Genomic DNA, 16,474 nt, shown 5'->3' with positions numbered 1-16,474 from the left:
AAGTCACTGTGAATGGGCAGGGTAATTGGACAGTCACTGTGTATGGGCAGGGTAATTGGTCAGTCACTGTGTATGGGCAGAGTAATTGGACGGTCACTATGTTTGGGCAGGGTAATTGGACAGTCACTATGTTTGGGCAGGGTAATTGGACAGTCACTATGTTTGGGCAGGGTAATTGGACAGTCACTATGTTTGGGCAGGGTAATTGGACTGCCACTGTATGGGCAGGGTATTTGGACAGTCACTGTGTATGGGCAGGGTAATTGGTCAGTCACTGTGTATGGGCAGGGTAATTGGACAGTCACTATGTTTGGGTAGGATAATTGGACAGTCACTATGTTTGGGCAGGGTAATTGGACAGTCACTATGTTTGGGCAGGGTAATTGGACAGTCACTGTGTATGAGGAGGGTAATTGGTCAGTCACTGTGTATGAGCAGGGTAATTAGACAGTCACTATGTATGGGCAGGGTAATAGGTCAGTCACTGTGTATGGGCAGGGTAATTGGACAGTCACTATGTTTGGGCAGTGTAATTGGACAGTCACTGTATGGGCAGGGTAATTGGTCAGTCACTGTGTATGGGCAGAGTAATTGGACGGTCACTATGTTTGGGCAGGGTAATTGGACAGTCACTATGTTTGGGCAGGGTAATTGGACAGTCACTGTGTATGGGCAGGGTAATTGGTCAGTCACTGTGTATGGGCAGGGTAATTGGACAGTCACTATGTTTGGGTAGGATAATTGGACAGTCACTATGTTTGGGCAGGGTAATTGGACAGTCACTATGTTTGGGCAGGGTAATTGGACAGTCACTGTGTATGGGGAGGGTAATTGGTCAGTCACTGTGTATGAGCAGGGTAATTAGACAGTCACTATGTATTGGCAGGGTAATAGGTCAGTCACTGTGTATGGGCAGGGTAATTGGACAGTCACTATGATTGGGCAGGGTAACTGGACAGTCACTATGTTTGGGCAGGGTAATTGAACAGTCACTATGTTTTGGCAGGGTAATTGGTCAGTCACTGTGTATGGGTAGGGTATTTGGACAGTCACTGTGTATGGGCAGGGTATTTGGACAGTCACTGTGTATGGACAGGGTAATTTGACAGTCACTGTTTGGGCAGAGTAATTGGACAGTCACTATGTTTAGGCAGGGTAATTGGACAGTCACTATGTTTGGGCAGGGTAATTGGACAGTCACTATGTTTGGGCAGGGTAATTGAACAGTCACTATGTTTGGGTAAGGTAATTGGACAGTCACTATGTTTGGGCACGGTAATTGAACAGTCACTATGTTTGTGCAGGGTAATTGGTCAGTCACTATGTTTCGGCAGGGTAATTGGACAGTCACTATGTTTGGGCAGGGTAATTGGACCGCCACTGTATGGGCAGGGTATTTGGAAAGTCACTGTGTATGGCAGTGTAATTGGTCAGTCACTGTGTATGGGCATGATAATTGGATAGTCACTATGTTTGGGCAGGGTAATTGGACAGTCACTGTTTGGGCAGGGTATTTGAACAGTCACTATGGTTGGGCATGGTAATTGAACAGTCACTATGTTTGGGCAGGGTAATTGGACAGTCACTATGTTTGGGCAGGGTAATTGGTCAGTCAATATGTTTGGGCAGGGTAATTGGTCAGTCAATATGTTTGGGCAGGGTAATTGGACAGTCACTATGTATGGACAGGGTAATTGGACAGTCACTGTATGGGCAGGGTAATTGGACAGTCACAATGTATGGGTAGGGTAATTGGACAGTCACTGTGTATGGGCAGGGTAATTGGACAGTTACTGTGTATGGACAGGGTAATTGGACATTCACTATGTATGGGCAGGGTAATTGGACATTCACTATGTATGGGCAAGGTAATTGGACAGTCACTATGTTTGGGCAGGGTAATTGGACAGTTACGGTGTATGGGCAGGGTAATTGGACAGTCACTGTGCATGGACAGGGTAATTGGACAGTCACTGTATGGGCAGGGTAATTGGACAGTCACTGTGTATGGACAGGGTAATTGGACATTCACTATGTATGGGCAGGGTAATTGGACAGTCACTATGTTTGGGCAGGGTAATTGATTGGACAGTTACTGTGTATGGGCAGGGTAATTGGACAGTCACTATGTTCGGGCATGGTAATTGGACATTCACTATGTATGGGCAGGGTAATTGGACATTCACTGTGTATGGGCAGGGTAATTGGACATTCACTATGTTTGGGCAGGGTAATTGGACAGTTACTGTGTATGGGCAGGGTAATTGGATAGTCACTATTTTTGGGCAGGGTAATTGGTCAGTCACTGTGTGTGGGCAGGGTATTTGGACAGTCACTGTGTATAGACAGGATAATTGGACTGTCACTGTGTATGGGCAGGGTAATTGGACAGTCACAATGTATGGGTAGGGTAATTGGACAGTCACTGTGTATGGGCAGGGTAATTGGAAAGTCACTGTGTATGGGCAGGGTAATTGGACAGTCACTATGTTTGGGCAGGGTAATTGGTCAGTCAATATGTTTGGGCAGGGTAATTGACAGTCACTATGTATGGGCAGGGTAATTGGACAGTCACTGTGTATGGGCTGGGTAATTGGACAGTCACAATGTATGGGTAGGGTAATTGGACAGTCACTGTGTATGGGCAGGGTAATTGGAAAGTCACTGTGTGTGGGCAGGGTAATTGGACAGTCACTGTATCGACAGGGTAATTTGACAGTCACTATGCATGGGCAGGGTAATTGGACAGTCACTGTGTATGGACAGGGTAATTGGACAGCCACTATGTTTGGGCAGGGTAATTGGACAGTCACTGTGTATGGACAGGATAATTGGACAGTCACTGTGTGTGGACAGGGTAATTGGACAGCCACTATGTTTGGGCAGGGTAATTGGACAGTCACTGTGTATGGACAGGGTAATTGGACAGTCACTGTGTATGGGCAGGGTAATTGGGCAGTCACTATGTATGGGCAGGGTAATTGGACAGTCACTGTGTATGGGCAGGGTAATTGGACAGTCACTGTGTATCGACAGGGTAATTGGACAGTCACTATGTATTAGTAAGGTAATTGGACAGCCACTGTGTATGGACAGGGTAATTGGACAGCCACTATGTTTGGTCAGGGTAATTGGACAGTCACTCTGTATGGACAGGGTAATTGGACAGTCACTGTGTATGGACAGGGTAATTGGACAGCCACTATGTTTGGGCAGGGTGATTGGACATTCACTGTGTATGGACAGGGTAATTGGACAGTCACTATGTATGGGTAAGGTAATTGGACAGCCACTGTGTATGGACAGCGTTATTGGACAGTCACTGTATCAACAGGGTAATTTGACAGTCACTATGTTTGGGCAGGGTAATTGGACAGTCACTGTGTATGAGCAGGATAATTGGACAATCACTGTCTATGGGCAAGGTAATTGGACAGTCTCTGTTTATGGACAGGGTAGTTGGACAGCCACTATGTTTGGGCAGGGTAATTGGACAGTCACTGTGTATGGACAGGGTAATTGGACAGTCACTATGTATGGGTAAGGTAATTGGACAGCCACTGTGTATGGACAGGGTAATTGGACAGCCACCATGTATGGGCAGGGTAATTGGACTGTCACTGTATCAACAGGGTATTTGGACAGTCACTGTGTATGGGCAGGGTAATTGGAAGGTCACTGTGTATGGGCAGGGCAATTGGACAGTTACTGTGTATGGGCAGGGTAATTGGTCAGTTACTGTGTATGGGCAGGGTAATTGGACAGTCACTATGTTTGGGCAGGGTAATTGGACCGCCACTGTATGGGCAGGGTATTTGGAAAGTCACTGTGTATGGCAGTGTAATTGGTCAGTCACTGTGTATGGGCATGATAATTGGATAGTCACTATGTTTGGGCAGGGTAATTGGACAGTCACTGTTTGGGCAGGGTATTTGAACAGTCACTATGGTTGGGCATGGTAATTGAACAGTCACTATGTTTGGGCAGGGTAATTGGACAGTCACTATGTTTGGGCAGGGTAATTGGTCAGTCAATATGTTTGGGCAGGGTAATTGGTCAGTCAATATGTTTGGGCAGGGTAATTGGACAGTCACTATGTATGGACAGGGTAATTGGACAGTCACTGTATGGGCAGGGTAATTGGACAGTCACAATGTATGGGTAGGGTAATTGGACAGTCACTGTGTATGGGCAGGGTAATTGGACAGTTACTGTGTATGGACAGGGTAATTGGACATTCACTATGTATGGGCAGGGTAATTGGACATTCACTATGTATGGGCAAGGTAATTGGACAGTCACTATGTTTGGGCAGGGTAATTGGACAGTTACGGTGTATGGGCAGGGTAATTGGACAGTCACTGTGCATGGACAGGGTAATTGGACAGTCACTGTGTATGGACAGGCTAATTGGACAGTCACTGTATGGGCAGGGTAATTGGACAGTCACTGTGTATGGACAGGGTAATTGGACATTCACTATGTATGAGCAGGGTAATTGGACAGTCACTATGTTTGGGCAGGGTAATTGATTGGACAGTTACTGTGTATGGGCAGGGTAATTGGACAGTCACTATGTTCGGGCATGGTAATTGGACATTCACTATGTATGGGCAGGGTAATTGGACATTCACTGTGTATGGGCAGGGTAATTGGACATTCACTATGTTTGGGCAGGGTAATTGGACAGTTACTGTGTATGGGCAGGGTAATTGGATAGTCACTATTTTTGGGCAGGGTAATTGGTCAGTCACTGTGTGTGGGCAGGGTATTTGGACAGTCACTGTGTATAGACAGGATAATTGGACTGTCACTGTGTATGGGCAGGGTAATTGGACAGTCACAATGTATGGGTAGGGTAATTGGACAGTCACTGTGTATGGGCAGGGTAATTGGAAAGTCACTGTGTATGGGCAGGGTAATTGGACAGTCACTATGTTTGGGCAGGGTAATTTGACAGTCACTATGCATGGGCAGGGTAATTGGACAGTCACTGTGTATGGACAGGGTAATTGGACAGCCACTATGTTTGGGCAGGGTAATTGGACAGTCACTGTGTATGGACAGGATAATTGGACAGTCACTGTGTGTGGACAGGGTAATTGGACAGCCACTATGTTTGGGCAGGGTAATTGGACAGTCACTGTGTATGGACAGGGTAATTGGACAGTCACTGTGTATGGGCAGGGTAATTGGGCAGTCACTATGTATGGGCAGGGTAATTGGACAGTCACTGTGTATGGGCAGGGTAATTGGACAGTCACTGTGTATCGACAGGGTAATTGGACAGTCACTATGTATTAGTAAGGTAATTGGACAGCCACTGTGTATGGACAGGGTAATTGGACAGCCACTATGTTTGGTCAGGGTAATTGGACAGTCACTCTGTATGGACAGGGTAATTGGACAGTCACTGTGTATGGACAGGGTAATTGGACAGCCACTATGTTTGGGCAGGGTGATTGGACATTCACTGTGTATGGACAGGGTAATTGGACAGTCACTATGTATGGGTAAGGTAATTGGACAGCCACTGTGTATGGACAGCGTTATTGGACAGTCACTGTATCAACAGGGTAATTTGACAGTCACTATGTTTGGGCAGGGTAATTGGACAGTCACTGTGTATGAGCAGGATAATTGGACAATCACTGTCTATGGGCAAGGTAATTGGACAGTCTCTGTTTATGGACAGGGTAGTTGGACAGCCACTATGTTTGGGCAGGGTAATTGGACAGTCACTGTGTATGGACAGGGTAATTGGACAGTCACTATGTATGGGTAAGGTAATTGGACAGCCACTGTGTATGGACAGGGTAATTGGACAGCCACCATGTATGGGCAGGGTAATTGGACTGTCACTGTATCAACAGGGTATTTGGACAGTCACTGTGTATGGGCAGGGTAATTGGAAGGTCACTGTGTATGGGCAGGGCAATTGGACAGTTACTGTGTATGGGCAGGGTAATTGGTCAGTTACTGTGTATGGGCAGGGTAATTGGACAGTCACTATGTATGGACAGCGTTATTGGACAGTCACTATGTATGGGCAGGGTAATTGGACAGTCACTGTATCGACAGGGTATTTGGACAGTCACTGTGTATGGGCAGGGTAATTGGAAAGTCACTGTGTATGGGCAGGGTAATTGGACAGTTACTGTGTATGGGCAGGGTAATTGGACATTCACTATGTATGGGCAGGGTAATTGGACATTCACTGTGTATGGACAGGGTAATTGAATAGTCACTGTGTATGAGCAGGGTAATTGAATAGTCACTATGTTTGGACAGGGTAATTGGTCAGTCACTGTGTATGGGCAGGGTATTTGGACAGTCACTGTATAGACAGGGTATTTGGTCAGTCACTGTGTATGGGCAGGGTATTTGGACAGTCACTGTGTATGGGCAGGGTATTTGGACAGTCACTGTGTATAGACAGGGTAATTGGACAGTCACTGTATGGGCAGGGTAATTGGACAGTCACTGTATCAACAGGGTATTTGGTCAGTCACTGTGTATGGGCAGGGTATTTGGACAGTCACTGTGTATGGGCAGGATAATTGGACAATCACTGTCTATGGGCAGGGTAATTGGACAGTCACTGTATGGGCAGGGTAATTGGACAGTCACTGTATCAACAGGGTAATTTGACAGTCAGTATGTATGGGCAGGGTAATTGGACAGTCACTGTGTATGAGCAGGATAATTGGACAATCACTGTCTATGGGCAGGGTAATTGGACAGTCACTGTGTATGGACAGGGTAATTGGACAGCGACTATGTTTGGGCAGGGTAATTGGACAGTCACTGTGTATGGACAGGGTAATTGGACAGTCACTATGTATGGGCAGGATAATTGGACAATCACTGTCTATGGGCAGGGTAATTGGACAGTCACTGTTTATGGACAGGGTAATTGGACAGCGACTATGTTTGGGCAGGGTAATTGGACAGTCACTGTGTATGAGCAGGATAATTGGACAATCACTGTCTATGGGCAAGGTAATTGGACAGTCATTGTTTATGGACAGGGTAATTGGACAGCGACTATGTTTGGGCAGGGTAATTGGACAGTCACTGTGTATGGACAGGGTAATTGGACAATCACTGTCTATGGGCAGGGTAATTGGACAGTCACTGTCTATGGGCAGGGTAATTGGACAGTCGCTGTGTATGAGCAGGATAATTGGACAGTCACTGTCTAAGGGCAGGGTAATTGGACAATCACTGTGAATGGGCAGGGTAATTGGACAGTCACTGTGTATGGGCAGGGTAATTGGTCAGTCACTGTGTATGGGCAGGGTAATTGGACAGTCACTATGTTTGGGCAGGGTAATTGGACAGTCACTGTGTATGAGGAGGGTAATTGGTCAGTCACTATGTATGGGCAGGGTAATAGGTCAGTCACTGTGTATGGGCAGGGTAATTGGACAGTCACTATGTTTGGGCAGGGTAATTGGACAGTCACTGTGTATGAGGAGGGTAATTGGTCAGTCACTATGTATGGGCAGGGTAATAGGTCAGTCACTGTGTATGGGCCGGGTAATTGGACAGTCACTGTGTATGGACAGGGTAATTGGACAATCACTGTCTATGGGCAGGGTAATTGGACAGTCACTGTCTATGGGCAGGGTAATTGGACAGTCGCTGTGTATGAGCAGGATAATTGGACAGTCACTGTCTAAGGGCAGGGTAATTGGACAGTCACTGTATCAACAGGGTAATTGGACAGTCACTATGTATGGGCAGGGTAATTGGACAGACACTATGTAATGGCAGGGTAATTGGACAGTCTCTATGTATAGGAAGGGTAATTGTACAGTCACTAAAAGTTTTACTGAAATTAATTTTCAGCCACCTTTGGACTCGTAATAATTCTTCACTGAATCAAGATACAGATTTAAAAAAAATAAACTAAATACATTTTAAATACATGTATATATCTTTAGCTGATTGCTTAATTCAGTCAAATTGAAAGGAATCTGTTTCACGTGTATGACTGAAAAATTTAAAACAAGGTCATCTCAGAATACTGTGCATGAGAGCGCTCTAATTGTTCAACAGGTAGTTCTAATGTTTTTTTGACCTTAGTGATCATTTTAATTCTGTATCATGGCATAAAAGAACTTTTGATGACAGAAGTAAATTCTTTATTATCAGGACTACACCCCTGTTAAAGTTTTACATGAGACTGTTCCTGTCTTTGAAATGTAAATATTTTCACGAAATCTAAGTTGGAAGAGACATGCATGTAATTCATAAATGATATCAATGATTTTCAAACAAACATGTCTTGGTGAATGACTATATGGTTTCCCATGACTATCTGTAATAATCTAGTGAAATACATTGTATACATGTGGCTGTCTGGTGTTGTGTTCTCTATTGAATTACTGCAGGCCAAAGTAATAAACAAGGCAATTGTGACAAATGCTTATATTTTTTAGGCAATACTTGCATGTTTAGATCATTGAAATAATAGTCCCAAGACCCTAAGAAAACTCTGTGAATGTTCACAGAGTGCAACTTTGGAAAGATATAAGTGGGAACAAGTGATCTTCTACTTACTTCAGATTTCAAGCAAACCTTAAAAATAATCCTCCAACACAATACATACAAAATGGCATATGTGTTTTTCATGACATGTAAACTGTACACTGGTATATACATGTACATCTAGCAGGAATCTCTTAATCTCTTTAATGCTTTAATTAAAGATGCACTATGGGCTAAAACAAATGTAGCTTTTGCAGCACTGTGTATGTATTCACTTGTTGTAAAAAATGAATAACACTGTTATGTATGTGCAGTGATTGTTATTATACAAACCAAATGTGCTTAAACATGCGTGTCATTGAATACTCATCTGTATGTGGCAATGTAACATTTAAAGTTCATAATAAATCATAATCCAATGTATTCATCAGCATACAGCATCCATCAGCAGTATTAAAAATTACATTCTTTCATTCATGTCACATTTGTAATGTGTACATTGTTTTGTTCGTAGCTTTTAAAACGCATCTTTGAAACAAACTAATTCATTTACAGAATAATTTACAACATGCTGAAATTAATAATTAATATTAATCAATTATTTAACCAATAATTGCTCATATACTTTTTTAAAGATATACTTAATGCATTTCTCTTTTCCAGACTTTGATACAAGGCAGTTTTGGAAGTGGAACCATTTCTCTGATTATGTGCAATTTGTGGCTCTGTTTTCGTTCTTTTGTGGTGCTATTACAATACTGCTTATGGACTTCCCTTTGTACATAGAGACTTTAGGATTCATGGCAGTGTTTACAGAAGCTATGTTGGGAGCTCCACAGTTTTATAAAAATTTACAAAATAGATCAACCATAGGCATGAGGTTTGTAATTTTTTTTTAATGATAAAAATAATTAATTTCGTGTTTTATTTCCTTATCTTGATTTTCTGAAAAAGAGATAAAAAATCAAATATTGTGTACAGAAATATATATATATATATATATATATATATATATATATATATATATATATGTATTACACATGTAATTTTGAAATATAAAGACCATAGTAACTAATCCATCACTAAGATAGTAATCGTTTTGAATACAATATTGGACTTAAAAAATATAGCAATCACTTCATAGAACTATTGTAAGGCAAATAAATAACAGCTCTTGAACCATAGTTTGTTGTTATAATATTTCATTAACATATGTAAGCATATCTAAAAGTGTTCAGAGTGTGAAAAGCCAAAGAACAAGAACTGTATTTGTGTGACATTGTAAAAAAAATAAAGCTGCTCATTTAACAGTGTGTAATTTTTGTTGTATTTAGTAAACTCTTCAATTCTGTTATCAATTATCTCAAGTTCTGTTCATTTGTTATAACATCTTAACATGCTTAATATGCTTGTTCAAAGATCTTGTAAAAGCCACTTAATTTTCAACAAATGTTTGCAAATCGCAATTTCCAAATGCTGACTCAGTATATGTGTGCATTCATGTAGATCAGTTTCTGAAATGATATGTGTCTCGGTCCTTGCCCACTATTTTAAAATATTTCTTTCTTTTTTTTCAGTGTTAAAATGGTGTTATTTTGGTTGTCAGGAGACACTTTTAAAACGGGTTATTTTCTTGTGAAAAATGCACCAATCCAATTCACAATATGTGGGGCTCTTCAAGTATCTATTGACATTGCAATACTGTGGCAAGTATGGCATTACAGAGGAAAGAAACCGGCATGACTGAAACTCAACAAGTCTCTCTAACCTGAGTTATTCATTCCTCTCACTAAAATGCTTTGTTCTTCCTAAATATTTCTCCTGCGCTCAGCTTTTGTAAAGACAAAAGAAGTTATAAGTAGCATCTGTAGACAGTATTTGCTGACTGATTCAGTAAATACTGATTAAACTATAATAATAATATATTTGAATATTTTCCCATATCTTTGAGGGAATTAAATGTCCACTAAATGTACTATGTGCTAAATGGCACATTTTTTATGTCTACCGTTCTTTGCCTTGGTTACAAATAATGAATATTTGATAACTACTGTATTTGCTCCCAGAGGAGTGCATGCATGCTTGCACTTATGTAAATGACAGAGAGGTGTATAGGGTCATGTCATATTTTAATGATCCAATGTACAGTAAGTGTAATTTTTGGTTTATGTATCTTTGTATTGAAAATTCACTTCTAACAAATCAAAATGGTATGTTGTGCTTAGACGACCATCTTGGACCATGCAGATTCTTCATCTAACTATATTATTGTATAACAAAAAAGTACACTGACGTCAGCATGATATTGAGTAATAATATAAGGATACAGAGGTACATTACATGGGATTTGTTATAGCTTCTCATTATTTTTTAAATTGTACTTATGTAGAACTAGTAACTGTATATTGATCCCAGAATGGAGCCTTGATTCCTGACATTCCATCAACACAACCATTCCACTTGTTACCCTCTCTCCATTAACATTAATGGATGCTAATAGTTTTGTTAAGTAACCATGTAAATTTATTTTGTCCTGAAAAAAAATGGGGAAAATGTTTTACTGTCTTCCATTTTTTTAAAAATTTGCATATTCAGATTTGTAATGTATTATTTTTATCAGCCAATCTTTGTCACAGGCATCCACTGACCATGGAGGCATTAGCAGCCTTTGCAGACACCAGTAGGTAACTAAAATAGTAGTTGGGTATCCAAGCAACTTACAATTGGACTTTACAAAAACTCTTGTCATTATCCTTTCAGAATTCAGACTCATCATGTGTCATTCTAAGGACAATCTATCACTCCCTGGGATTTGTACTGTGGCATTGAGAGACTGATTGCCTTGTGTATACATTTTATTCAATTTTTAATTTGTTTTATTGCAAAATGTAGTTTCATGTACAGGATCCTGGCACATATGAATAACCATGTATGGTTATTCATGTCAAAAACCAACCAATGGAATGTTCCTTTGTTTATCCTGCAATAAAGTTATTTATCAATGAGTATGTAAGATTTTATTGTTTTATGCAAGGTGGCTGCTTTTAACATTAAAAGTCACTGACATTTTTTTTATGGTACATACAAATGTATAGTGCACTTTTCCACGAAATTGCATTATGATGGGACTGTATGGCCACCTTCCTATCATAATATTGATTATAGTCTTAAAAAGTCAGTTGATGGGAGATATTGTACAATTTTCTCAGTCAATTTGAATTCTGGTCTATATTTTATAGTTTTGTAGTTTGTGATTGTAACAATAAACACCACCATGATCTGAATCTTTGTCATATCGTTCACATATTTGTGGCAGTAAGATTTCTATCTATATACATGTTGCTGAATTGTTCCATTACTTAGACACTCTTGATTGATCCAGGAGTCTCTGTTACCATTGATTTAGATCAGGGAATTAATCAATGATCGATGCAATGCTTATGTTTTTCTAAAGTAATGGCATAGGCTTGCTTGTCTGGATATAGCATGCAGTCTGTTCACTGCACATTACTGAACATTGCACCTATGCTATTATGACAAAATTATTTGCAAGAAATCTCTGATTGAATTCAGCAATTATTATCTGGTGTGTTTATTGTATATACCGGTACTTCCTATGCAGATCTAATGATAACTGCGAGAAGACTATGTGTATTTTGCATTTTCAATTTAAGTAATGTGCAATATTCCACTAAATTTATGTACCAGTACCGTAAAATCTGTATTAGAAGCTGCATCCCTAATAGAAGTCACACCCATTCTTTTTGAGCAATTGAGAACTAAAAATTGATTGTTTCTTATATGTCTAGATGCTTTAATAGAAGCCACATTCTATCTGTTGCATTGTACCATTTTAATAGAAGTCACTGCTTCTAATACAGATTTTACAGTACTACAGGTCAACATAGCCATACAGCTTTGATCCAAAAACAAACTTTCAATGATTCTGGATATCAGACTATCACTGGTTTTTAGTAGAATAAACAAAAAAAGGCATAATTAATTGGTTTGAGTATCTTCTTTGTATATCTTTTGAAACTTTGTAAATTCATTCTTGCTGCTTGTATAGACAACTAAGTAATAAGTTTATACCATTCTATGCATATTAATTAGCTAATTTACATACTAATTAACATTTCCATACATGCTGTTCTTGTGGATAAATCAACGAATGATAATAGTTTATAATAGTTCACAGTTATTAGCAAATTTGCATACTAATTACATGTAACTGTTATCAGCTTTTTAGCTCTGCTGTCGACTTTGTCGAGTGGAGCTTATCATATGAGTGATTGTCTGTCGTCGTCCGTGTCAATGTTTTACTTTTTTGACTTCTTCTTGAAAACTATAAGTCTGAATGCTTTGATACTTGATGTCTTTGTACCTTGGGTAGACCTCTCTCAGATTTGTTCATTTTGTAATGATATCTTTAATTCTCTAATTTTGGTGAATATTTTTGGTAAAAAGCGATATTTTCGACTTCTTGTTAAAAACCGCTAGTCCAATTGCTTTGATATTACATATATAGGTACTACATGTGGACCTCTCTCAGATTTGTTACTTTCGTGGTGATATCTTCAATTATCTAATTTTGATGATTATTTTTGGTGAAAAGTGATACTTTTGAATTCTTGTTGAAAACACCAATTCTACATATTGTTCATTTTCTAATGATATCTTCTGTTCTTTAATTAGTTCCCGTTTGAACTTATAACTGGGGACTTATAATTCATATCTCAGAATCCCTTGGACTGATTCCGTTCATTTTTTGCATGTGCCTAATACTTTATGTGGGACATATGCACATTTAGTGGTTTAGCGATTCAATTCAAAATGGCCGACTGGCAGCCATCTTGTTTTTTGAAAATGTTATATTTTGGTCATGCTTTGTCAGTTTTCGTTCAAACTTGGTACATAGATTATACAAGTTAGGATACATGTCCATGATGATTTATTTCACAATTGGATCAAAGATGGCTGACTGGCAGCCATCTTGTTTATTGAAAATGTCTTATTTTGGACATGCTTTGTCAGTTTTCATTCAAATTTAATACATAGATCATACATGTTAGGATACCTGTCCCCGACCGTCCGTGAGTTCCTGAGTCTGTCCGTCTGTGCGTCAGTCTGTCCAGAGCCATATTTCAGAATCCTGTTGACCAATTCCATTCATTCTTTGCATGTGCCTATTACCTTATGTGGGACATATGCACATGCAGTGGTTTAGCGATTCGATTCGAAATGGCCGACTGGCAGCCATCTTGTTTTTTGAAAATGCTTTGTCAATTGTCATTCAAACTTGGTACATAGATTATACATGTTAGGATACATGTCCACGATGATTTATTTCGCAATTGGATCAAAGATGGTTGACTGGCAGGCATCTTGTTGTTGTTTTTGTATGCGGTATCTTGGACATGCTCTGTCAGTTTTCATTCAAATTTGGAACATACATGTACTTTATACATGTTAGGATGCATGTCCATGACAATTTGTTTCAAAATCTGGTCAAGGATGGCCGATTGACAGCCATCTGACTTTTTGGCCTTACTACTATATTTCCACAATTTATGTACCATTTTCATTTGCATTTGGCACATACATCATACATATCAGTGTGTTTCATAATCAGATCAAAGATGGCCGAATAATGGCTGTTTTTATTTTTGGCCATATTACTACTACACGGAACACGTGTTTTGATGTAAATAAACAATGTGTTGTATACGCCACTTGGAACTCAAGTTTCAAGGACACGCTCGCGACAATCCCTCTGCTTGAATATGACGAGCACAAAAAGAACTTTCAAAAATTTAACTGGGACTTTTTTCAATGATTTGTTGAAATGTGCATTGCTAACAGCGGAGCTATCTCAGCCAACAGGCTGCTTATTCTAATATGTCTACAAAACTGAATTTTGTACATATTGTCTACTTTTGTGCACTACATACTTAGTTATTCAATAATCTTTTTTAGCTCCGCTATCGAGTTTGTCGAGCGGAGCTTATCATGTGAGTGATTGTCCGTCATTGTTTGTGTCAATATTTTACTTTTACGACTTCTTCTTGAAAACTATAAGCCTGAATGCTTTGATACTTTGTGTATATGTACCTTGGGTAAACCTCACTTAAATTTGTTCATTTCATGATAATATCTTCAATTCTCTAACTTTGAGGAATACTTTTGTCATTTTTGTTCTAGTTAAAAACCACAAGTCCAATTGCTTTGATATTACATATATATGTACTACATTTGGACCTCTCTCAGATTTGTTCATTTTGTAATGATACATGTATCTTTAGTTCTCTAATTTTGGTGAATATTTTTGTAATTTTTGGTAAAAAGTGATATTTTCGACTTCTTGTTAAAAACCGCAAGTCTGATTGCTTTTAAATTACATATATAGGTACTACATGTGGACCTCTCTCAGATTTGTTAATTTGGTGGTGATATCTTCAATTATCTAATTTTGATGATTATTTCTGTCATTTTTTGTAAAAAGCGATATTTTTGAATTCTTGTTAAAAACAGCAAGTCTACATATTGTTCATTTTGTAATCATATCTTCTGTTCTTTAATTGAAATGTGCATTGCTAACAGCGGAGCTATCTCAGACTAGAGGCTGCTTGTTTCTGTATCTTACCAATACTAAAAGAAAGTGATTCATAATATCAATTAGACCAGAAAAATCTGTCATTAGGATTGTCCTTATAATAGCTTTGAATTAATCTGCTCTGTAAGTTTTCATGGTTAGCAATTAAAGGACTATAGTCGTTGTGCCACGCATGCATGAGATATATAGATCTCATATAAACAAAGATGGCGACTTTGACTGTTGCGCAGTCTAAGTACAATCTTAGACGTTGCCAAGCCATAATTAGGTATTTTTGTATGCGATTGGAAGGTATCGAAGGAGTCACTGGCAGTAGCTAGCACAAATTGCACCCAGATTGAACCTCATACTTATGATTTTCATTAGAAGAGCAGATTGGATTGTGGGAAAATGTATGTTTATCAACAAAACTTTTGCACATGCACAGTGCGATGACCACCATTTCGGGTCTTGGATGTTCCTTTGACCAATTTTGTTTAAAGTAGGTATAAAGTCATAATGATATTCATATGCATATTTATTTCAACATATCAACTATTTCTCTGGTGTGCCATGTCTAATTTCATTCAAACTTGCTGTTATCTATCACTCATGGCGTGTTGCTGCTGCACATCATATTCAGTTTGTGAATAGTTTTCATGGTTTTGATTGTTTACTTGGCTGAAATTTAGCTTCTCTAACAATACTTTTCATCTAACCATTGTCTTTAAACAAATATTTTATCCCACCAAAATTTTAGAGCAACTTTTATTATGTATTTAACTAATTTAATTTTTCATTGAAAACAAGTCTTGTTCAAAATCTTCGAAAAATATAAAAAGAAACGTGTACGTTTATTTTTCATGTCGCCATCTTGAAACTACCGTACTTACAATGAGAGAAATTGTACTACGTTATTGTAATTTCAAATTGTTTATTTCCAACTACATCTTGATCTTAATGCTAAATAATATGCACTATTTTAGCATTATGGTTTTAGAAGACTTATTTTTCAACGATGTATATATTTATCATTGAGGGGTTATTGAATATTAATTTCTGTTGTATAAGGTTGCAAAGATTAATTAAAAAATAGTTTATATTTTTTAAATATTATTTTTTCCTGTTTGTAGTTTCTTTCCAAGGTTTCTGGCATTGTGAATGACCTCGACCAAGTCAGCATGTGCTGAAAAATACTTGATGTTGGTCCTAATAGAGAGACGGGATGAAAACTCTACATGTGCAGATTGGCTGCCTGAATTCAAATCACGCCCTCAGCGTCTAACCTTAGAGAACATAGTGATTCATATGACATGGCAAGTTTTCAGACAGCTTGTCTAGAAAAATATGGCTTGATGCCAAAGTAAAAGCACTGACAAGTACATG

General features: G+C 38.9%; 1 protein-coding gene across 1 annotated transcript in view; it reads left to right on the top strand.

Annotated features, from left to right (window-relative positions):
• LOC144363083 (solute carrier family 66 member 2-like) overlaps window positions 1-16,204 on the top strand; it is a 73,481-nt gene extending 57,277 nt beyond the window's left edge. Inside the window, exons 4-5 of the mRNA XM_085500042.1 lie at window positions 9,160-9,376; window positions 10,074-16,204. Of these exons, the coding sequence (XP_085356168.1) occupies window positions 9,160-9,376; window positions 10,074-10,239 (383 nt within the window). The 3' untranslated portion in view covers window positions 10,240-16,204. The remainder of the gene's footprint in view (window positions 1-9,159; window positions 9,377-10,073) is intronic.
• Window positions 16,205-16,474: the final 270 nt, after the last annotated feature.

Source organism: Saccoglossus kowalevskii, chromosome 6 (assembly GCF_978046115.1).
Source record: "Saccoglossus kowalevskii chromosome 6, keSacKowa6.1, whole genome shotgun sequence".
Classification (NCBI taxonomy): domain Eukaryota; kingdom Metazoa; phylum Hemichordata; class Enteropneusta; family Harrimaniidae; genus Saccoglossus; species Saccoglossus kowalevskii.
Note: the sequence above shows the minus strand (reverse complement) of the source record. Positions and strands in the feature narration are given on the sequence as shown.